Source organism: Rhamphochromis sp. 'chilingali', assembly GCF_963969265.1.
Source record: "Rhamphochromis sp. 'chilingali' genome assembly, chromosome: 8".
Taxonomy (NCBI): domain Eukaryota; kingdom Metazoa; phylum Chordata; class Actinopteri; order Cichliformes; family Cichlidae; genus Rhamphochromis; species Rhamphochromis sp. 'chilingali'.
Window position 1 is genome coordinate 35,189,813 of NC_137935.1, and position 24,495 is coordinate 35,214,307.

The 24,495-nt window shown below is 41.1% G+C and overlaps 1 protein-coding gene across 2 annotated transcripts in view; it reads right to left on the reverse strand.

Annotated features, from left to right (window-relative positions):
- Positions 1-24,495, reverse strand: part of LOC308401702 (unconventional myosin-Ic-like) — a 58,924-nt gene extending 34,429 nt beyond the window's left edge. Inside the window, exons 1-2 of one of the 2 annotated variants that reach the window (XM_080890044.1) lie at positions 24,362-24,495; positions 24,026-24,198 (exon numbers count right to left, since the gene is read on the reverse strand). In XM_080890044.1, coding sequence (XP_080746170.1) covers positions 24,026-24,115 — 90 coding nt within the window. In that variant the 5' untranslated portion in view covers positions 24,116-24,198; positions 24,362-24,495. Of the gene's footprint in view, positions 1-17,854; positions 18,072-24,025; positions 24,199-24,361 lie in introns of those variants that run through there. The other variant, XM_080890046.1, reaches the window with a different exon arrangement.

Sequence of the window (24,495 nt, forward strand, 5' to 3'; positions counted from 1 at the left end):
ACCTTCACAGACAGATATATATTTTAGTTCTGCTGAGCCAAATAAGACAGGTCAGGGTGAAGAAGTGACAGCCAAAGAAAAGCTTACCACAAAACGGAGAAGTTATGACAAATCAGACTATAAGGCAAAAAGAAAGTGCAGCTTTATGGTTTCATGGACAAAAGAATTTCTGTGGCTGCAATATGACGAGCTAAATAACCAGGGCTGCACATAAGTGGTCCGCAGGTGCGCATTCGCTGTCAAAATAAAAAACACGCACAAGGGTTAGGGTTAAATTTAAAAACTGTACTTTTGAGTTAAAATATATATTTATAATTTTAATAAATGACAAATTAAAAAGGCATGAACATTTTTTTTGTATCGAAAAAATATTGAACCGTGACACCAAAGTATCGAACCGAACCGTGAATTTTGTGTATCGTTGCACCCCTAATATATATATATATATATATAAAAAGAAATAAAAAACTGTTAAGTGATTGGTAGCGTGAGGGGTCTAACCAGCACGTCTTATTAAAGAGTACTCCAGTGATAAAAGTAGAAAAAACAGAATACTTCTTGCATATACTTGCTGTCTTTCAGACCGCCCTCTACTGGTCACCTCCATTTAATTTACATTCAACTAGTAGGTTCTCTGCAAATGCAGGCTTTAAACAAATGCTTAGGTAGTAGTGTCTGTGTCAGAAATTACACAATGCACACTTCATCTGATGCCTCTCTCACTCTCCCCCTCCCTCTTGCTTCATTGCCAGTATAATCAAAGCCTGTACTGCAGGAATCTGAGTAATGTTTTCCAGACGTGGTCCTTCGCTCTGTTACTAGTGTAAGAACACAGCAGACAGTCGGCAGGACACAGGCACCGATGTGACAGAAGATGCCAAATATCTGGATGGATTTACTCATCTTACTCCTAAGCTCTAATGTTTGTGGTTCACATTTTCTTTTGGCAAGTGCTGGGAGAGTAGAGGTGTGCGCCTCTGCTTGTGTGTGTGTGCTTCTGCAGGCTCATGCTGAGGCAGCATATTTAGAAGGAGCTGGAAGGAGGAGGGGCTGTATCTCACCACCAGTGTCTTGCTCAGCTGTCACACATTTAACTCTTCGCCATCCAAACCATTTTCCCCACTTCACTTGAAGTTCTAGTTAAGTGGACCCTGCATGGCCCGGCGGAGGATTCGTAAACACCAAAAGCCGGGGACAAAAATATGCACTTCACAGAATGTTATCAGTGCAGCAGATGGGACGTACTGCCTGACAATAGCATCCTGCTCTCACTACATCACCACCATATCCAGGCTGTCCTTTATGGCTCTGGAGCTATAAATGATGTGGTATAAAAGCACTATGAAGAACATAAAGCCATGGAGACAATACAAACAGTGTGTTATACCTGCTATTGGGCTACTCAGTTACAGCCTCTGTGCCCATCACAACTGTAATTGCCACCAGCATATAGCATAAGGCCATCATTTGATATTTTTTTACTTTACAGCACTGTAGTCATACCGTCCAGCTCTCATGTCACCGGTTACAGTTAATCATTACAGGGTTATTCAATAAAAGCATGTATTTATCTGTGGGGATTTTCTTTCTTATTGCTAGGGGAATATTGCACATGGTGTTGTTTAGACTGAAAGAGTTTAAAAACAACTGAAATCCCACCGACTGCTTTCAGGGAAATGCGTGTGAGCTCGACTCCGTGGGAAACCAGAAATGGGAACTTGACTTTCCCCTCAATTACCCTCTCCCTCTCACCCACCCCCCAATCAAATTCTTTTCCCTCTCTCACTTCCTCTTCAAAGTTTCAGGATTATGTGGGGCATACAAACACACACTAATATTAATATATATATATATATATATATATATATATATATATGCCAAATATGCACACTGTGTTCAGCCAATCATAAGCCTAATCATGTTTTGATGCTAGATAATATAAAAGGAGAAATATGGTGAAGAGAAAGTGATAATTAAACCAAGATAACTTCTACAGTTTTTAATCTGATTATGGCTCTTATTCCACGTCAGTGCAGTGTGAAAGCCTCTGCAGCATTTTGCAGGAAGTTATGGTCACACTAGTTTCTGTCCCCTCCTGCCTCAGTCTGTTGTTGCCACTGTGTATGTGTGTGAAAAGGAGAGGTATGGAGCTGATGACAGCTGGCCAAGTTCCAATACAAGGTTTCCAAAAAAAAGTATTAATATCTCTTTAACAAAAAAAAAAAAAAAAAAAAAGACATTGCAGATGGACAAAGTTGTCATTTCTGTCTGGAAACCTCAAGTTCAAAATTTGGGGCATCTTGTTCATTTGAAGGCAGATTGCATGAATCGGAAATGGACTTCACCGAGCTGAGGACACTGCACACATAAAGTAGTGCCCTGGTAATCATAAGATAGCCGTGGCCCACGCCTGGCTATCTGGCTTTATCATCCATTTGTCTTGTATTGTCACCATAATTAAGTCAGCAATATACTGTATTAAAAAGAATTGAAGATAGTGTTTAGTGGGGTTATAAATGATAAGTATAAACTGACTTCATTACAGTTTGTCTTCATTTTACAATCAGAGCTTCCCCCGTCTTGGAGATTAGAAAGAATGCAGGTTTAAGGCTCTTCCAGAGGCTGTGTCCATCTTTTAATATACAGTCAATGGCTATAGCAGACCAACATTATTTTTTTAGTACAAATGTAACACTTGCTCTCATGTAATTTTACATAAAGACAACTTCATTGAACTCCACAGAGTAAAGCTGTGGACTGGAAGCAACGTGACATCCAGAGACCATAGAAAATGAATGACACTCCACAGATTCAAGCATCTATCACACACAATCACACTTCATTTGTTTATTTAAAGCTTGCCTGTGGAGTTTTGGCCAGTGTTTCTTGCGTTTTACGTTGTTTGCATAGTGCACATAAAGGATGCAGATGGTGTGCAAGCAAGCACGCATCCTGCTGTCTAAGAATCTAAAGTCGTTGTGAATAACAAACCAAGAAGTGTTTTGACATACAGTAAATATAACTGAGCACTTCAAATCTGTAGTATCAGCTTCGGTGAGATCATAATGATTGTCACAGTTTTAAGATTCCTCCCAAGCTTTCAGGATCATTTCTTTATCAGCGCCCCACCGTTGCATCATGATGAGCACACCCTTGATGAAAGGGTTGCATAGTTCAATTTCAGCCTGTGCTCTAAAAGTTTCATCATAATGACACATCTCAGGCATTGAACATGTTGATATATATTACGTGACTAGATCAGCAAAACAGCTTGGGATTGGCCCTTGCTGTTAAATAGCACCATAAACCAAAACCAGCTTTAGTGCCAGAAAGATTAGACTGGGCCTGAACGATAAGGGTTACGAAACAGACCATTAAAGCTTGAACTGAGACAAGATAAAGAAATAAAACAAATGGATGCGACTGAAACACGCACTCTACATTAATGTTCTTTTATATGTACAATCCGTATGCCCTTATAAATTCCCCACTCATGTCCATTATAATTACCTCCAGATTTAAATTACATGTAAGGAAGCGCTGTCAGTGTAAGTACTGATGAAAAAGCAGGGAAGAGAATTATCATTACTAAAGCCAAGTGTAAAGACGTGTTATTTCAGTGCATCCTCGGCGTTAAAAATCACCGCGCACACAGAGCAAGTCCATTCACTGGCTCCTTCTGTGGACTGTAGCTTTCAGTCGGGCCTGGTTTTCCTCCACAAGTTCTTCCAACATAACAAAGCTGTTCGTGTAATCAGTGCTAATACAAGTCATCACAATAGTTTGAACAATAAATATTGCATGAACTCTTGGACTTCCTTTGCTGTGGAGTGAATAGGAGTGTGAGTCAAAAGCCAGAGGAGGATCAGACCCTGGTTTACTGGCTACAAATCATAAAGAAAATCTAAAGCTGCTCCCTGTGCTCCATTGGACCATTAAATTCCTGCTTCAAGTCTCTGTAAATCTGTGTGTTGCTGCCCAACCAAGACATCAATACTAACAAGATCCTAACATTAGACAGTCATTCCACTACCCTCTCATGCTCTCAACATTTCACTTTCTCTCTTTCACTCTCTCTCCTTCATACTTCCTCCCACTTCTCATAAACCTTCTTCATACGTCATACTCTATTTACACTTTCTATTCTGAATAATGATGTAAAATCATCAGCCTTTGAGGCAATTTTAACACCAACATTTATTATTCTTCCCATTTCTCATATAATATAAATAGCAGGTCAACAGCACAAACAGCCTGTATGTCCCTTTAGATACTCAGTTAAGAAATATATGCTGTGGATGGATTTCCTCACTTTCTCTCATACAGTAAGAACGATGGATGGATTATATTAAACACGGAAAAAGTTTCAAATATTAACTTCAAGTGATCACAGAGCAAAACTTCAACCTGCACTAAACCCTCTCTTTCAGACTTTTTTTTCAGTTCTATTTCAGTTCTATGATGCCACAGAGGAAATTTCTCTAATAAGGTCATCTCAGACCTTATCTCGAGAAATACAACTATAATTCTTTATTCCAGCTCCATAAGATGGAGGGATGGTAGTGAGGGACCCAGGGCTAGTAAAGGAGACAAGAGAACAAGCAGAGTAAGACACACAAAATAAAGAAAAAAAAGGAGAGAAAAAATAAATGGCAGTGCTGGGCGGCCCTGATGTCAGAGTGAAAGAATGCAGGCCAAGTGGGCGGCAAACAAGAGTCGGGAAACGGAGAGGAGAGGGCATATATGAGAGAGAGAGAGAGAGAGAGAGAGAGAGAGAGCGAGAGAGCGAGCGAGCGAGAGAGACAGGAAGTTGGTGACAGATGGTGAAAGTGTTGTACTAAAGAGGAATTAAGACATTAAACTACTGTGTGTGTGTGTGTGTGTGTGTGTGTGTGTGTGTGTGTGTGTGTGTGTGTGTGTTTTCTGACATAACCGGTGGTCTGTCAGTTTATGGTGGCCTAACACGATATTAACACAAGGGGGAATCCCAGGATTCAGATACACTCAGACACTTCCTGTTTCTCTCTCTCTGCCACCTACTTAATGTGACTCTCTCACTGGCCTGACTCCTCCGGGTTAAGTGAATCACCACAGTGGGTGTGTTGGTGTGTGTGTGTGTCCATGTGCACTAGACCATAGCACAGCATAAGTGTGATGTTGCCAGTAAGATCAGGTGTGAAACCACGTGACAAAAGATGAGCCGCATGCTTCAAATTAGGTTTATAAAAACTGCAGGCCAGTTTGCACCCACCAAATATCGGGACACTCCCTGCCCTTCACACACATACACACCCAACACTTCCACTGTAGCAGCACTTTGGTCATGCTGGCATTTCCTAGATTGTCTAGCATCCTCCACAAAGCCATAATCCTAGACTGAGCTAAGCTGGCAGCCAAGTTTTGCAGAGATGGTTTCTGTGTGAATGGAGGGAGGCAGTTTGTTCATCTAAGCCACTACTACCTAAGGTTCCAGCTCTTCAACTACATTTTCAGACTGAAGAGAACTTCTGGGAGGCGGCTCTCTAACCGTAAAACACTACCCTAAATTAACACCCTATTTTAAACTGTTTTTACAGCTGGTGATGTTGATGTGATACAGGCCCAGCAGGGGTCAATGGGTGTGACACTTCACAACAAGTCTGCCAGCATGCACTGAAATGCAGAAGGGCTTCCATGTAGCCATATATGCTTCTGTGCTTTCATAAAGACTCCCCAAAAAAATCTATTCTGGAAAAAATTGGAAAAAAAAAATCAATTAACGCAGTGTGGCTTTCCATTCAATAACACCTAGTGTTGTGCATAAGAGAAGAGGTCAAGCTGACTGGCATCTCATTAACACAGGTCATATAGTAGATTCTTAGCTTTAGCATTACAGATCAATAGTTATGAAGTATGCAATGTCTTCAAAATTTCTTTGCTTTGACAAACTTAACAGAAACTTGATTTCAATATCTTACTCGATCCTTGATATTGTACACTATGTATACCACTGTATACCCATGCAGCCAACATATGGTGATTACATAATAATAATAATAACAATAATAATAACAATAATAATGAGAAAGATGGTGAGAAATGGTATAGCCAACTCCTAATGACACAGAGGGAACTATTGTTAACACCTAGTCAACTCTAAACCCAAAGGAATGCCCAAAGTATGTATGACTGTCATATGCAGGTACAGAGGTTAAAAAACACAGACAAATAATTCAGCAAACCATTTCAACATCAGGCAGGTGTTGACTTGCCGAAGTGCAACTCAAAACGTAGTACACATTCTGCCTGTCCTACCCCCATTCCCGCCCCTTTTTCTGTGTTGTGCAAATCTGTCCCAATACTCCTTAAGTCTTTCCTTCAGTCTCTTTTGTGTCCCTCTCATATCTCCTACATTTTTTCACTCCCTCTCCCACCCCTCTTCACCTTTTCTAGTCTTTCTCCTCCACATTTTTCCTGCTCTTCTATTGATAGAGCCTTTCAGTCCTTTTATACCCAGCAGGCCTTATATGGAGAGGAGCTTCTGAGAAACCACTACAGACTCATACCAATTCCACTGACTAGCCAGATGTTTTAACTGCTCACATTTAGTTTTGACTACTCCTATAGACAAATCTTTTCTGAATACTCAACACACACACACAGTAACCTTAACCATCAAAAATGAATGCCTAACCAAATGGGCATTTTGTCCCTATAAGCGGCTGTTGGTCCCCACAAGTATAGTAGCATTCAAATTTTTGGTCCTCACACACACACACACACACACACGTTTTCCTTGTTGTGTCTATTTGCATGTCCTGGACGCTGCTATTGCTATGAGCTACAGAGGTCACGAATACAGGATAAACAATGCACACAATACTGTTTAGACTGCACTAAATAAATAAGGAAGTATTTCATCAGATTTGACTAACAACACAAAAATTGGGCAAATCGGCATGCATCCAGTCCAGTAGCATTTAAATGGACTAAGTTGCTATGTTCCCAAACAGCAAATTTCCTGTTTACTCTGAGCACTTCCCCTTTGCTGATTAGATGTTAATAACAGTTCAGCTGAGAGGCAAAACAAAACCAGATTACAGCCAAAAGAGTGTCAAATTTTTTTCTGCATGGTATAGCTCTGTCCTTCCATGCACATATGTGAGTAAAGCACCTCCCCTCCCTTCCACATGCATTCCCCAGGCCAGTATAAATGACAACAGATGAAGACAGTCACAGCATGATAGGTGGAGTTTGGTTGCAAAGAAGCTTGCACATGTGCAGTTACTGAGAATGTTAAAGCAGTGTAAATAGTACCAACTACTAAAGCCTCTTTCCTCTCGTTATTTCATTTCAGAGCCGTTTTTCTGACTTCTATCTCTGCCTGTGTTATTTTTCTCCCTCCTATTATCTACTTTCTATTTTTTCAGGTTATAAAATTTTAAATTATAAAGGATCAATTAAGAGCAATCAAAATTAGCTGGTGTTTGCCTGCATCCACATACAGGAATACAATAAAGTCATTAGTGTTCAGTTAAATTTACACGTGAGTGGTACAGGAGGCAAGGATATGGAGAAAAGGGGAGTTGACAAAGTGAAAGTTTGAATAGAAGGCCATCCAGTTTGTCATTACAGTGTTTTTGACATGTCAGCACAAACCTACATTAAACTTGACAAATTACTGCGAAGGCTTGTTTGAACAGCTTAAATGATGAGAGCAATCTCCTGAGACAGTAACTTAACACAGACCCTCTCCCAATGCAAGGGAGCTGCTCTGCAGTTTGGTCACACAAAGTTTAACTGCAACATCTTCTGAACGCTCTCCTCTCTGACTGGGGTAGGGCTGCTGAGGCAGAACATACATATGCAACTGCTTCTGAGAAATGCACATCTGTCATACTATACTAAAAGAATCTACACTAAACAAACTTTAGCTAGACATCACGGTTCACTTCATTTCCCACTTTCATCTAAATATTCATATCCACCTACAACCACAACGTGGGCTTCTAGTGAAAAACATATCACATATCATATGGTTTTAGCCAGCAAGTAGTGACTAGACAGCTACATATGGGTCATCCTCAGTGATGAAATGCACTGCCAGATGCGACTGGCATCCTGAGACTGAAATAAACAGAGACAGAAGCATTTTCTGAATGAGGGTGGAGATGGGGATGAGTGGTAATATGTGGGAGACAGAAGGGCAGAATATGTGTGGAAGCCACCAAATGTAAAAATAAATAAATAAATAGATAAACAAATAAACAATGCGCAAGATGGAACTCTTTAACCCGCAACATCAACATAAACATATATATGGACAAACGTATTGTACAAGCTTATAGAGGCTCCCAGTGATGTTTCTCAGCTTAACATTTCCGGCATCTATACTGATGTTAAAATGATAAACACAAAATCTTTGCTGCCGATTGTTAAAACTAATATAAGGCTGTGAATGCAAAGTCAAAAAGTGGTGACTGAGTGGACAGAACTAGTATAAAACTGTAGAATCCCCATTTTAGATTTAGTCAGTGTGATTAAATATCTTTTTAAGAATGTGTTCAATCAACTGCCACACCCATAATAATTCAATACCGCTGGGGAACCTACAAGAGCCAAGTTGTTCCAAGTCTCACTTTAGTACTGCAGAGAGTTCACACAAACACGCACGCAGACACACATGTAACAACGTCTTAACCAATTGTCATAGTCAGACTGGGCAGGGCTGTAGATATTTTGATAATAAAGTTGCTAATTTCTGTTTGTAAAGCAGGAATGTGGCTCAGGGTAACTGTGATGATTTGGCAAATATGCTGTACATAAATCAGGAGTAGGAAATCCTGGTTGTCTGGGGCTTAAGGCGCTGCTGATGTTGTAATTTTGCTTTTTGTTCTTTTAAACTTCAACAAGATCTTTTTGGGCCTGAAGGGAAAACTGAAAGTCATTCCAGAGCAAATCTGTCATCTGACAGTGTCTCTCATACACACTGTAGTTTGGCAGGGTGCCCTGTTGTGTTAACATATAATCTTGTATGTTTGGTGGCACTTTTTGATCAGAATTGCATCATCAATTCAATTCAATCCCCTAAGTCTAGCACCGTGGACCTTCCCATCTTCCAGCTGTGCGCAGATGGACAGATTCCAGCATCATATTGCAATATTATACCTTCCACTATAAAACCTGTATCCACAGTATACCGAATGCATGCCAATATGCATGCCAATATGCATTTTTATGTCATAAAAACTTTCATTTGACCTATACTGGGTCTCTGCTCTTGCATTATAATGCTGCAGCCAGCACGTTGTTGACACCAATGAAGTAGTCTATCAGTAACAGCCCCCCATTGAAAGGAAGGCTGAAGAAAAAAGCTTCATTTAATTTTCATTATTAAAGGCTGCTGCCTGCAAGCTGCAATCATCAATAAAACATTCACTACTTTCTTTCTACATCATCAGAAATACCATTATTGCAAACTTCTTTGAAATACTGTGATATAATTTTGAGGATTTAATCGCCCACCCTTCCAATTCCTTCCTTTCTGGATTGCAGCTGGTGACTGAAAGCTCTTACAGTGTTGTAGCACAGTGCTTTAGTATAAAGTATGACATAAACCCCTTACCATGTGAAACACAGGAGGATTAAACACATTTACACATTAACCCTACACGACCAACAGGTCTGTCAATGAATCGTCTAAATTCAAGACAGCCCATATTAGAATGGACTGAATCTGTGCCTGGGAAAAACAATCAAATATTTTTAGGCTTTAGCAGTACCAACACTCCCACACTGTTAGGGTTTTACAGACTGACTGAAGAATTAATGAACAGTAACCTAACCCAACTACACCAGAACCTGGTGTCCTTTGGCCACTAATGTGCATTACATGGTTGTATGAGGACACTGTACATATGTAAGACATCAGGGGGGGGAAAAAAAAAATTGTCAAAAAAGCCTAGTTCATGCCAGCCATTCTAATCTCATCCATCAGCTGTTGTTTGCATTCCTCCAGACTCCATAGGTTGCTTTATTTTCGTCTTTGCTTCCGCTGCTATCTGCCTTTTCCTTCATGCCACATTGAGTTTTCCACAGAAAGAATAGGGTTCTTATTTGTGCACTTATAATTCACGCAGTCAACCTCCTCCTTCCCCAACACTTCTTTCATAACTTTTCTTCCCTTTAATTTAATTTCTCTCTTTTCAGATTAAGACAACCCCTGCCTATATTAGTACTGACATTATCAAAGCTCCATGGAAAGACTTGGTTAAAGGTTAACAAGCAGGTGGAGAGAGAGAAGCCTTCAAAGACTTACCCAAGGACAGCCTATTATCACCACACTCCAGGCAAATGAAAACAAACACACACTTTCTTTCCTGTAAGTTGGGCTGCCTATTCAGAGTCCTGCAACACTTATTTGAAACTAGTTTTTCATGAAAGCCACTATATAAATTATTGTGTTGCTAGTACAACAGATATGAGAGCATACTAAAACAATCACTGAATTTTATAGTGAATGTGGTTTATTGGTGAACTTTGATACCAGAACTTTGAGAACTGACTAATGATAAGCTATCTAGGTAGTCAAGGGAGACTTGGATAGGCTCTTATTATACATGCTCTCCAGTTAACCTGCTTTCACACATGAACTGTGGGCAGTGTTGGGAGAATCAGGGCAGACAGTTGCTCTCTTTCAACAGCTCAACAAGGGGGAATCTCTGGCATCAGAGGTATTCTAACTACTTGGACTACCCTGTTTGGTTTAGGCGAGGGTAGCGCATTCAATGACACACACCCACTCTTTGAATTTACTAAACAATTACCCGCACTATTCTCACATTACACAGTTGAACAATATTATATACTAGGCTCAACTCTTCCTATCTTAAGTTTACTCACTAGCTGGTTCACTGGCCAGGCTGATGTTGTGGTGATCACTGATCTGCTGCTTTCCCAGCAAGGACCTTGCCTCACGGTCAGACATACTCCAACTCCCCCATCTCCGACTGCTATTGGTGGCAAGAGTCCTTCTCTAAAAAACTGAGCTGGAAGTCAACTCCAACCAAAAGGTGGAGCAAGTGGAGATCTGGTTCATGGGGCTGTAGAGCAGAGCAAGAACTACCATTACCAGATACTGTACGATGACGGCGTACAGAAACTAATAAAGGCTGGAGCCAAGCAAAAAAAAACCAGAGTGATCTCAGGTAATACTGATACTGATACATGTAGCTGTCCTTTTTGGTTCTTACACTTGATATGAGTTCATTCTGTCACAAAACCATAAAAAACAAAGAAATAAAATCTGTCAATTAACAGTTTGAGACAGATATAAGATATGGACCCAGGGAGAAGAATCTTAGCAAGTATGCATTTTGCGATGAGGTTTAAATTTCGGGGTTATGTCCAATACCGCTTAGGCACAAGTGTACTTAATAAGGCAGCTTACTAAACCAAAGGGCAGCAACTGTGTTGGGAAGGAATTTCATCAAGTTCTTTTTTCTCAGACTTTTTCTTTTCCATCTGCTTTCCAGTTTCACATGACACAAACATGCCTCACTCTCAAATTTCAGTGTGAACACATCTGACTTGAATGAGTCACGCAGTGAGCTAAGAATAGTAAACCTGAATCTTATCATAGTTAAGAGGGGTGCTGAGTAGGGAGGGGCTACAATGAGGAATTTATTTGAAGAATAAAATTTGAGCCTGTCTGAATTCTGCACAGGTGGGAAAAGCTTTAAATTTTTCTGATATTTGCTCCCATGCCCATCAGCATACACAATCACTGACACGCAATATGAACGCTTTTTCAACAAACACCGAGATTTGCCTTTGGTGTTATGTCACAGCAAACACAGAGCAGGTAGGTGTGCCTTTATAATGACAGATGATATTGAACATTACATAACCAGGAGAGGAGTGGACATAATCACATGCAAGTTCCCAGCAGGATCCAGAGAGCTTTGGTTGCCTGTTGTTAGAGTAAGGAGGACAGATCACACACACATGCACGCACCTGACTAAAAAGGTAAATGTACAGGTGTTCTAGGCCTATTTTGGGATGGTTTACACAGTTTGACTTGCCCAGTGTAAGGACAAGGAGAGTGTTCTTGTTCCTCAGACCACCTACCTACTGCTTATGTGGGCGGCAGAGCCAGAGTACAATTCAAATAAATATCTATTATTGTACGTTTATAACTGTTGTGTTTAACCTGGAGGTAAGCGTTTGAGCCAAATCCAGTAGGGTTTAAAGTCCAAGAAAAATGATCCAAAATGTTACAACAGAACTACACAGCAGAAGATCCTCCAAACACCCACAGAGCTCCTCTCCTTCTGGCCTGCCAGTACACATTGAACAAGTGCAAGAGCAGAGGAAATCGGATTACCTTTTTAGCTTGTATCATCGGGTTAATCTGAGTAAAGGTGTGCAGGTGAGGCTGTTTACAACAGAACAGAATTAGGAAGCAACTTAGTCAGCACTGTGTAACTAAACATGAATGAGCAGTTCTTTACTTAGTCGAATTCAACCTGTCAGATGTGACTGAGGGCTGTTAGCAGGCATCAGTCTGTTTCTTTTTGCTGTTTCATCACATCAAATACACTTGAACTGTGACAAATAAATAAATAAAACTCAAGCATTCAACTTTCAGTCTTTTAAGGACTTCCCATCTCCTACAGTCACACCGCATGTACAAAAATGGCAGTGAAGCTGGTGTGGATTTTGACTCATGTCCAGGGTGGTTTCCAGTCACACACCAGTCAAGGCTGTAATACTGAGGAGAAGCAGGATGCAGTCACTCATAGCATTTTTTCCCAACAGGGCAGGGCTCGCTGTACCACTCGTCAAGCTTTGGGATGTGGGAAAGAATTACATGGAAATGCTAAAGCAGCTGCCCACAGCTAAAACTAACCAGGCGCACATACTGTACTCACATACCCTACGAGACTGCGAGTCATCATCATACAGGTAACACACTCTGACTCACTGTCAGAGACAAGCTCTCATTACTTCCATTCAGCTAGAGGGTTCCAGCACCCTAACACTAACAAACACCATCAAACTGTAAAGTGGTGCAGCAACAATAAAGAGAGCAGTGTCGCTCACTATTTGAGATTCATTCTGATTAACCCTAACTATAGTGACTGACTGGTGTTACACTGAAATGGCACTGATGTTTACCCCACTACTGAGTCTAAGCACTGAATTACTGCAGTCTTACCTGTCTATTTGACATCTTTTCATCGAGATCATTCTGTGACAAAGGTAAATGACATTAACTGTGATTCTGTGCTTTCACTGATACAGGATGTTTAGTGGAGAACTTTTGTGTGTGCAGACATCCAGTTTTTCAGCCAATTTTCTTTTGAACAAACATTACAACTTCTTTTTTGTCCATTTTAACAGCAAGTGGCATTTACTGTGGCTCAAGAGTTGGCAGTTTGTCTTGAAATCGGAAGGTTGCCCGTTCGAGCCCTGGCTTGGACAGTCTCAGTCCTTGTGTCCTTGACACTTCACCTGTTGCCTACTGGTGGTGGTCAGAGGGCCCGGTGGTGCCAGTGTCCGGCAGCCTCGCCTCTGTCAGTGCGCCCCAGGGCGGCTGTGGCTACAATGTAGCTTGCCATCACCAGTGTGTGAATGTGTGTGTGAATGGGTGGATGACTGAATGTGTAAAGTGCTTTGGGGTCCTTAGGGACTAGTAAAGCGCTATACAAATACAGGCCATTTGCCATTTGACCATATAAGGATACCTGTTCTCATCACACAGAGCCAAGAGTAGAAAGAAATCTGTCCGAGTTCATGCTTTGGGCCCGCAGGTAATGCTTGTGCACATGCAGACCTCATTGTTTGAAATGCTGTTTGTGTTTAACAAGAGCATTTAGTACTTTTATAGTACCCATGCCAGGAATAGCATCACAGGCCAACTTTAACGTCACAGGGACTTTAAGGTCTTAACCTGTAAATGACATGAAAAACCTGAGCTGTTCTAACATGCAAATGTCAGTGTTCATGAAAATTGTACTTGCAATGCTTTTGATGCTTACAATAACATCGGCTTCCAAGTTTATTAAAAAAAAAACAGGAACAACTGGGGAAAAATTTTCAAATGACTTTGATCTACACTTTCTTTTGGTCCTTCAACTTTAACTGAATTCCTTTGAATACTTTCTTTAATCCAGTGCTTCAACTACACAAAGTTTCTGCATTAACAAAAAATAAATCTATCAATCAGTCACTTCAGCTTTTACAGCAATTCTGTTATTTCAAATCTGAACCTTTAAGAAACAAGCACACAGTCATTGCTAGTTGTTCACAGATTGCTTATCCAGAAATCAGTCGTGGTGAGATGAGAAACAAAAAAGTTTATTCTGCATGTAGAAAGTCTACAACCATAGAAATGGATTGTACCAGCCCACATGGCTGTTGTTAATCTGTTATTGTGCTCTCTGTCTCCAACAGTCTGTCTGCCCAAGGGTAGATCAATAGTCGCTCCCCTCCAGCATCTCCAACACCTTCCCATTTCAAGGTCTGATTTCATTTCCCACATGCAAACAAGTGGTAGTCGTCATCTAAACCAGCGGTCCCCAACCCAATTTTTTTTTCCAAAGTTAGTTTAATACTATGACCAACACAGCCAACGTCTACTAGAGCTCACTTCCATTAGTATCGAGTCTCTTGACTGTGTTGGCATCTTTAATGAAATTATTTAACAAATATTAGGTATGCTGTATGTGAAAGCCCATGCATGAAGTTTCTGCTTCAGTTTTGTTTTTTTAAACTGCAGTATTAACTTTAATCATTATCATGTGTCAGTACATCACATTTGTTCATGGACGCAGCTTACCAACCAAGCTCACTAGTGTTAGTTGTTAACTAAGCACTCCACCCTCCTGTGCAAACATGGTCACTTATAGTTGAGAAATAAATAACGTGCCAGCTAACTCTGAGGCTTCAAAGGGCAGAGTCTAGAAAACAATGGGAGATGCCACTGTGTCTACATCCATCTTTTATATACAGTCAACAGTTCAACTAATAATTTCTTCAGTACAAAAATGGCAGTTAATTTAATTTAATTTTTTTTTTTTACTTAACCCAAACCTCATTACATGCAGGCAGCTTAGTCACCTAGGAGGCATTACTTGTGCATGGGCCCTGACAGTATTCCCGCCCACAAACCCAATGTTTTGTACATTTCTCTCATTCAAGTTTACACTCCCTTTACCATGACAAGCGTAACTTTAACACACATCCCATTTGCTGACATCAACAAGTCTGACAGGACAAGTTGACATTATGAGGTTAATGAAGGGAAATTCCTCTCCGTCTCCCCCCCCCAGTGAATATTTCCTATTGCAAAGTTTAAGTACATTAGCGTGTATCAACACACATTCACACATGCAAGCGTTCCTCTCTCTTCCTGTTGTATAGCGGATGGTAGTGATCTGGCTAAGAGCCAGGCTGTCAGGTGTGCCCTTTGCAGTCCACCTGACATGCAGCTGAGCAACTACAGGCCAGGGAAGACCTTCACCCCATCAACAGCAGGTCCTGTATCCGCCAAAACAAAATGCTCAAAGTGGGAGTCGCCCAGTGTTCTTTTTTATTCAATATTTATTCAGCTCCAGGCAATCCCCTAACCCATCTGGTCTCACTGCAATGCACTGCAGAAACTGGCAGCAGAAATCTGGCATGAAGGAATCTACTAACTTCCATAACAATGTGGAGGGAAGCATGACTAGTATTTGATCAGATAAACAGGCAAAGAACAAGCCAGGACCAGTAAACTTTTTCCTCTCATGTGAATCCGTGTAAGAATTAGATGTGAAATTAAAACTGAGAGTGTGGGAAAAAAAACTGAGCTCATAACGTTATCTTAATAATCAAAAAAACACATGCACCCATCTCACAAACCCTTGCATTGTGTTTGTGCTTAAAGTGGGAAAGTGAAAACACCCAGCCATGCAGAAGTAGGAATACATCCAGTGAAGAGCCCAACCTCACCCTAAACTACCAAACTTCACTCTCACCACAACTCGGCCTCAGCCATGAACCAAAATATCTCCGAAAGCCCAGCCCATTAAAATAAAATAAAGCCGGCAGTACAGCACTAAGGGAAGAACTGCCTTCAAGCCTCTGCCCACATCAGCCCAATGGAAACTGCAGCTAAAAGTGACTGACCACAGAGTATACAACTGGTGGAACTGCTTTGGAAAAATGTATTGACTGCTGCACGCTGATGTGCATTTTGTGCCAAGTAGAATAATTGTGCAGACTGTGCACGCTGAAAATTCCACCATGTGCACTTTCTTTAAAGAGCTACCCAAATTAGACCACCCTGCAGATCAGTAAAACCCTGCTTCAGGGCTAATCGTCTCCAGTTACAAGCTGCCATTTAAAAAAGGAGCTTGTATCAAACTTGGAGCACTTTAACAGGACGCTGAGGAGCAGCTGCAGCATGCTAGTCAGCACAGGGAGGCCCTGCCCTTCAGGTGACCTTGAAGGAACTGGTCAGCTGGTCTTGCTGCAGCTTGACCCCTGGAGGACTATCCCGCCCATTCTGGCTCACTTGTCTGAACTTCTATCTTCTGGTTTCTGTCTACACATGCATTTATTTAACTTACAGCACAGGCTATTTTGCGTTCCCCTTTCTGCTGGGTGGGTAATCAACTTCTCTTATAATCAAGATGAAGCTCAGCAGATCAGATGCCAAAACACAATTTCCTCAAAGATAAAAACAGCATAATGGTTTTATAACACTGCCTCAGTATTTTTGGTCAGATTTCTCATCCCGTGACAGCCATCAGCACCTGTGGGCTGCATTACATGCCAGCTGCTTGCATTATGTTTACCTCTTCCAAACCACACACAGGATAACAGGTGGACAGGTTTGTGGACCAAGCCCTTCCTCAATTGCAGACACTCTCTCTCAGCACAAGTCCAGCGTCTTCTGACACATACACAGGGTCTCTTAAAGCTCCATTAAGAGATGGTTCATTTAAAATGATTAACACCGCAGCACCTTCTGCTTGCATCAGGTGTGCAAGCCTGTGACGTGAGCCGTGTAGTTGCTGTCTTAATCTGTGTCTGTCTCGCGTCTATAAAAAGACAACCCCAACCTGAAGGATTTGATTTTGTGGGCTATAGGCCAAATCACTACGTGGCTAAAAGTCCACAGCACTGCTTTTCAATGAACGCCAGTGAGCCAGCTCCCAGAAAATACAAGCCTACACAAGTGTACGCATGACGGAGGAGAGAATGCCAGACCAAACTTCATTCAAACAAAAAAGGGTCTCGTATTGGATTTCATAGACACTTAAAATAATCACATGTAATGTTGATTCTTTAAACCGGTATATATGCAACACACCAGCAGGGCATGTTTAAACTTTGAACTTAAGCACTTAGCTAGGTTAGCTGAAATGCATCACAATTTAACATATTACTTATGACAGACAATGAAGCAGCGGTAGATAACCGAGTTTAACCGCTTTAACCACACTGTACTAATACGACTCCTGCTGCTGTATTACGAGTCTTGATGTATGGTTTAACTGAGTAAAATGAGTCACAAACAGGCTGTGTCGCGTTTAAACCCCACATTATTATTATTATTATTTATTTATTTTTTTTACAATGGCGTTTTGGTGAAAAGCTTCTCTCCATATGGTGCACACGGGGACTTTCAGCCCACTCACTCAAACATGCTGCACTGTCACGAATTACTGAGCAGAGACTGGCCGGTATCACAGCTGTAACCAGTACAGCAGCCGTGAGGTTGGAAAGAGCCAAAGTTAACAGTTAGCACAGTGGGGCAACTGCCGAGGAGCGCGCGGGAGGCACCTAGCTTAAAATCTGTGTTTAAACTGGATGAAAGCTTACCTTACAACAGCCGAGGTCAAATGCGCTATGCCGCTTTTCTTTCACTCACTTCCACCGCCCGAGGTTTTGGAGTTGTCTCACCGCCGTGTCAGACAGTCCACTTACTGACTGGTCACTGTTAGTCAGTAGGTAACGTACTGTGTGCCGGGTTTCTCCTGACCCTCCCACCACCACTCCCAGTTCTCCAACCGTGGGCTCTGCCTCAGCGCGGAGGCTTCTCCTGGACTGCAGGTATCAGTTACACTATGCTTCGTGAACTGATATGCTAGTATGAAACAAACTGCCAGTGTGTCGTAGTTGTCGGGGGTTAAACTCTATGGGAGTGGTGTGGTAATTTCTCCTTTATTTTTCTGTCATCAAAGGACAGCACAGCCGCGTAATACCAGGAAGTTAACCAAAAACCCACCCTGCTACAGCTCCCGTAGGAGTCATGAGTTTCTTTCGGACAGGTCGTGCACTATGATTTGCCTGCTAATACTCTTCAGGCGGTTTTGTTATCTTCTTGTCTCTGGGACATTAGAAATTAAAAAAAACAAACAATGTCTGCTTTTACCAGCCTGATAAATGGCAGCGTGCTCGGTGAGCTGACAGAGACTAAAGGCTTAAATGAGGAATGATACACAGACAGCTTTCGTGAATTAGAAGATCATAACCAGATCCCTTCACTTTAAAGCCAAACTCTCTGGGAGATCGCAAACTACACTCATAGCCATTTATTGCTGTCCACCCATCTGAGCTCTGAGCGGGTTAAAAGTTCATCCATCGGCACCTCTAACGGGTGGGGTAGAAAACGAATGCGCGCAGACATAAAAGTAGACGTGAAAATGCTAGATATTTGAGTCTGGAGGAACCGCTAACCAGTGCCATTCCAGCCGGCCATTCAGCGGCAAACTGCAGCTCAGCGGTTCCATTGAGCGGCTCTCGTCGTTTTCACGGGGTTCTCGTACCCTCTGCTGTCCAAACAGGCGTCACTGCACCTGCACGCCATCACTCACAGCTCTACCTCGTGACAGGAGACTCTAAAGTCTGCTGCCATCAAAGTCTAAATAAGCTAATATTTCCCATGAAACAGTCAAATCTCTCAGTTCAAACATTTGGCATGTTTTCTATGTTCCCTTGTGAATAAAATATGGGTTTCTGAGTTTCTAAAACCATTGCATTCTGTTTTTACTTTACATATCGTCCCAAGTTTTTTTTCAGGTAAGAAAGAAATCCACAAAAAAGAACTAGAAATTTCCACCCTTGCTGCTAAAATTTTCATTTACAATAACTGAAAGGTTGTTGAAGTTTTAAGATACAACACTGAGAGTAGCAGAGAATGAATAAAAGGTTTACTGGGAGTTTTTAAAAAAGTATGATTTTTTTTTTTTTAAATTATTGTACTTATGAATGAGTGAAAGTCAGTGTCATGATGTATATTTGAAAATATTTCATTTGCACTTTTTATGGGGTTTTTTTTATAACTGTCCTTATTGAGCATCGTCCAGACGTGACACAGCTGTCATATCTTGTGTCACTCATGCGTTCTCTCTTCCCATAGTCCTGATAAACATGAAAAGACTGAAGCTTTTTCCTGTGCATGCAATACAAAGTTATGAGGCTCAGAAATTCTAGAAAATCTGATGCAAACCAAAGAGTGCTAAATGTTCATCCACCCCTGTGAGGGCCTGTAACTCAGATAATGATATAAGATAAAAACACATTTTCATGCCTTTTAGTTACTAAAAAAAGTTAGCTGATTATGCAAGGGTAAGACAGACTCAATTTTTTAATATTTGAATCATTTATAAGAAAAAGACAACATAAATGAAGCTCCTGCACTAAGTATAAGTTAAATAAGGGTTGTCTTCGCCTGCCAATACTCTAGAGGAGACCAATAATGAACATTATTGGTTAGATGTGAGTATAATCATACCCTTTAAGATTTTCATTGAAGAATATTCATTGGGAAAACTTGACAGCTAAACATGTTCATACAGCTGAACCCTTGCAGTTTGGCTGTACATTTAAGCACCAAAACTTTCCATCTCTCTCTGACCTGCCAGTGCTACTGCTGCCCTCCATCGCTGCCTGCTCTGTGAACCCCTAACTAGGCTTGCTAGTAAAACTGCACCATCCCACCATACACCTGTAGGCTCTGACAGCATAATACTCCCCATTTTCTATGTGTGTCACAAGTGCAGTCAGTGATGAGCTCAGAGCCTAGATGATAAACTCTAACTGTACTCTGTTTCTCTAATAAATTAAACATTCCAGGTCTGAATCCCCTGCACTGGACTTTGTATCAGATATTACTGCAGTTATGCACTGTGCTCATGTGAAGGTGACCTCAGTCTCAGTTGTAATGTGACTTCACTGCCAGAGGGGGGGGTGATCGATTCAGCCTCAAACAACCCGCTACTAATGACACACACACACGCACGTTGTATCCTGTTGGCGTTGAGTAGATGGGCAGAAGAGCTGGTCATGACACTGGCCCCTTACCTTCAGGCCCAGCCCTGTCTCCTCTTCACTTCCCTTCCAAAATCAACAAACAGCAGCACACTTGATCTTTCCTTTTCTCCCAGGATCAGTTAACACCACATCGTTCTGATTTCACTTAACAAAAACCAAAAAGGTTTACTTGACTTATCTGCTGTAATGCAGCAAAAAGGTCCTACATTAGCCTACAAACTCAGTGTGATCCCAGCATTCACTGACCAGCTGCCAGACTTTCAGAAAGGGGGAAAAGCATTATCTGTGGAAAGTTTGAACTGTATAAATGTTCTGAATATTTTGCACACTTCATCAGTAAAGTCAGTACATAGTTGTTCGTGCTGAATTAATTTACCGTCAGACTAATTGAGTTTTGCTGTGCTGTGCTGTGATTGTAGGTGTCGATTTTTGATGTCGAAAGACAGGCACATTATAGGTCAGGGAACGCACACTTTTCACATGTACCCAGACGCAGGGTGAGTTGACCTTTAAGGAATGTGGGAAGGGGAACGAATGAAGCCATGTACTGGAATGTCTTTGTCGTTTCCTCCCATCCAGGCTACGGTACATTCCAGTCCTCCCCAGTCATTACTAACCAGCACGCAGCAGGCTGCATTAACCACACCACAATTCTCTTTCTAGAAATCTGAAACCTGTGTCTGCCAGTGGTTACACTTTACCAAAAGATACCTTATCCCATAAAGGGACTGCTTTAAAAAAAAGCTAATTCCATTCAATCTGTAGACAACTATATTTAGATATTACATATGAGCTTAGCACATACAGTATGAACTGCTGAAATGTAAATGAAATGTGTTAGTCACGTCATATAGAGTCTATTTCAGAGTCTGGGCATATTTCTTTATACTGTGTGTGCTCACCTACATGTAAAGCTATGGCTACTGCCAAAAACTGTGGTTCCTTTAATGGCCACTTGAGACAGGCTTCAAAAGCGAGGAATAGACTCCTATTTTAAATGCCAAACTTTAAACCATTAAAGGCATGTTTACACGCTAATACAAAAAGGTTTTTGCTCTCTATAGATAGTTTTCCCCTTCCTTCCATTTGGAAACCGATAAGTCTTAAACATAGGAGCACAGAAGCTTTGCTCGACATCTGTGTCTACTTGGCCTCCTCTCTGCTAATTAAAGGCACTGAACTGGACCTCTTTCTTGTTTGTTCTAGAGGATTATCCGACTAACATTATGGCCTGTTTTACGGCACAGACAATTTCTGTTTCTGCTTCAGTTTTGGAGATTGAAATTCTTCCTTCGTTATTTAGCACCAATTTTTAACTAGGCTTGCTAGTAAAGCTACAAAGATTCGCCGATTAACTTGGATAAATTGATTATAAAAAAACAAGATGAACTGTTAAATTATTCCGATGTGAGATTTAAATTAGACAGCTTGCTGAAGGCTGATGGCAGCCATCCTATTTTTCTATTTGTAATACTTACACCAAGCAGGGGTGAGTCTAAAGGGGGGCATGGGGTGTACTAATATTAATATTTAATACTTAAGATAAATAAGAATTTTCTCTTTACGCAGACCAGTAAAAATATACATGGGCCAGTAAAACTCAGAGCCACTGACCTGGAGCTGTTAGGCTGGACGCTGAGTTATTATTAACATTAATTATTGACATTATTAACATCTACACCATCATAACTTCCATTTTCTACAACAGGAAACGTTGCATCAAAGCACAGGCCAAATCTGAGAGAATGCTGATACACTCACTTTCCTGTCATATGGTCCTTTAAAGGCTTTCAGGCACACTTAAACGCACAGACATGCACAAAAACACTTACACATGAACACATATACACAGACACACCAAATCTACCTCATCCAGGGGATATGATATTGTAAAAACTCTTTTTTGTTTCCTACTAATGTAAGAAAGCTTTCCAAGAAGACAGGATATTTCATTTTATGCCTTAGTTCAGATTGTATATATATATGTGTTTTTTTTGTTGTTTTTTTACATTACTGTACTTTATTTTATTTGTACTTTACTGTACTGTTGTTTTTAGGAAAATGTCTTTGAAGATTCTCAGTCATTCATTTTATCGTAGTCTAAGAAGCCTGGAAAGAAAAGCGTCTGGACTTCTTTGAGTTTCTTGAAGACGTGTAGGAGAAGACTCTCCTGAGTTTTTTGATAAACCGGCTACATAGGGGATGACAGTGTTGTTGCGTTTGTCTTTCTGATCCTCCCTAGTTTGTGTCTGATCTTCTTTTCTGTGCATCTTTGCTGACTTGATGAAAGCCCAATTAGGATAACAACTTGTTTTAAGAGCTTCCTTTACATGTGTGTGTTCTCTCTTTTTTCCTTTGGGCTAAGAGGGAACATTTTCTGCCCAGTGTTGTAGGGTCCTGATTACTCCAAGTTTGTGTTCCAGATGGTGGTGGGAGTCAAAGAGGAGGTACTGGTCCATGTGTGTGGGCTTCCGCTAAAACTAGTTGAGGTTCGCATTCTCTTTGATGCGCACGGCACAGCCCAGGAATGGCAAACTGTTATCTTTTGTGTCTTCCCTGGTGAACTTTATGTTTTTATCCACAAAGTTGATGTGAGCAGTGAAGGATTCTACTTCTTGGGTTTTGGTTTTGACCCAGGTGTCATCAACATATCTGTACCAGTGGTTAGGTACTGTCCCTTTAAAAGAGCCAAGCGCCTTTATTTCCACTTCCTCCAGATACTACAATATGACCCAGTGTCATTATTAAGTTGGGGATGGTTTTGTACCACCTGATAAAAACAAGTTCAATATTTGCCTTTGTTTTAGCCCTGCTGTGGGTGCTCAACCACCTTTACTTGGAAATACCTGCCTGTGCTCACCAGCTAGTTGGTAACTTTGCTTTTGGACTTTTCGAGCAGCACAACGGGAGAACATTAAACATTTGGCCTTCAAACCAAAACAGGGTAAGAATTCTGTGCAGAGCTGAAGGGAACTGGGAGTCTGGTGAAAATTCTCTATAAGCCGCTCTATAATCAATTTACTGTTAGCATATAAACATTGGATGTAGCAGCTTTCAAATGCATCATATGCAGTGAGGTTACTTGACTCACAACATCCTCTCTATAATTAATTATGTGAGGGCTGACACTAAACCTTTTGCACTCAATGTTGCACATTCCTACAATATTATAACTGTGCTGGTATTTACTGAAAATATCCAAAAATGCCCTTTGTATCACCAAAGAACGTTTTAGGGAAGACACTATGAATGTCAAATTGCTACTTAAAGCACCGTGACTTCTTTAAAGAGGGTTCTTATTCACTCTAATTAACACTTAGCATCATGAGTCTTGTTCTGTAACACAGTACAGATGTCTCTAACGTGTCCAGAAATTACAGAGGCAGCCTGGTTTGACATGCATAATTACCTCTGAGTAATGCGCATTATAATTCGGAGAGCGCTGCTCAGGGCCAAGCAAGATTTAAATGCATTTACTAACCACAGATCATTTGATTTATCACCACAGACAGCAGATTCTGAAGCAATTTACAGTTCTTAAATTATGTAAAAGTTTCTCAATGTCAACCCTGTGGGAGATGAACCCTATAACCTCAGCTGTGTCAGCACCTATGTCTACCCACTGAGCCGCATAAAACCTCTGGAATGAAAGATGAGTGGAAAAATCTGACTCCAGAGCTGGCCTCAGCCATGGTCACAGTGTGTATGCAAACTGACCTTGCAGTTGTGGCAGTGGTTTTCTCCATTCTTCCCTGGAGAAAGGATGATTTCCCCTGTCGGGATCAGCTGGATCTTCAGTTCCATCATTTTTTTCTTTATTCCTTTAGCTTCTGTTAAAGTGATCCGGTTTTTGTGTGTGTTTCTTGTTCCTCCCCAAAGAATTGCAACGCCTAAGATTGAGCAGAAAGAGAACGTGCGTAGAAGATCATCCCAAGAGAAGTTAAAATGCAACTATCAGAGATAGTAGGTTCATTTGAAATGCATGCAAGATCCCAAATCTCTTTCTGAAATGAAAAGAAACCACATGCAGTATCTTTCAGTGGGAGCCCTTACCTGATAGAGAAATGTTATTTCATGGCACGAGGATCAGTAGACATACAGTAGTGATAGTAGTTTACAAGCATTGGCACAGAGATTTGAGGTTGGGGTGTTACCTGTTGCAGAGCGGAGAGTCACAGTGAGGCGAG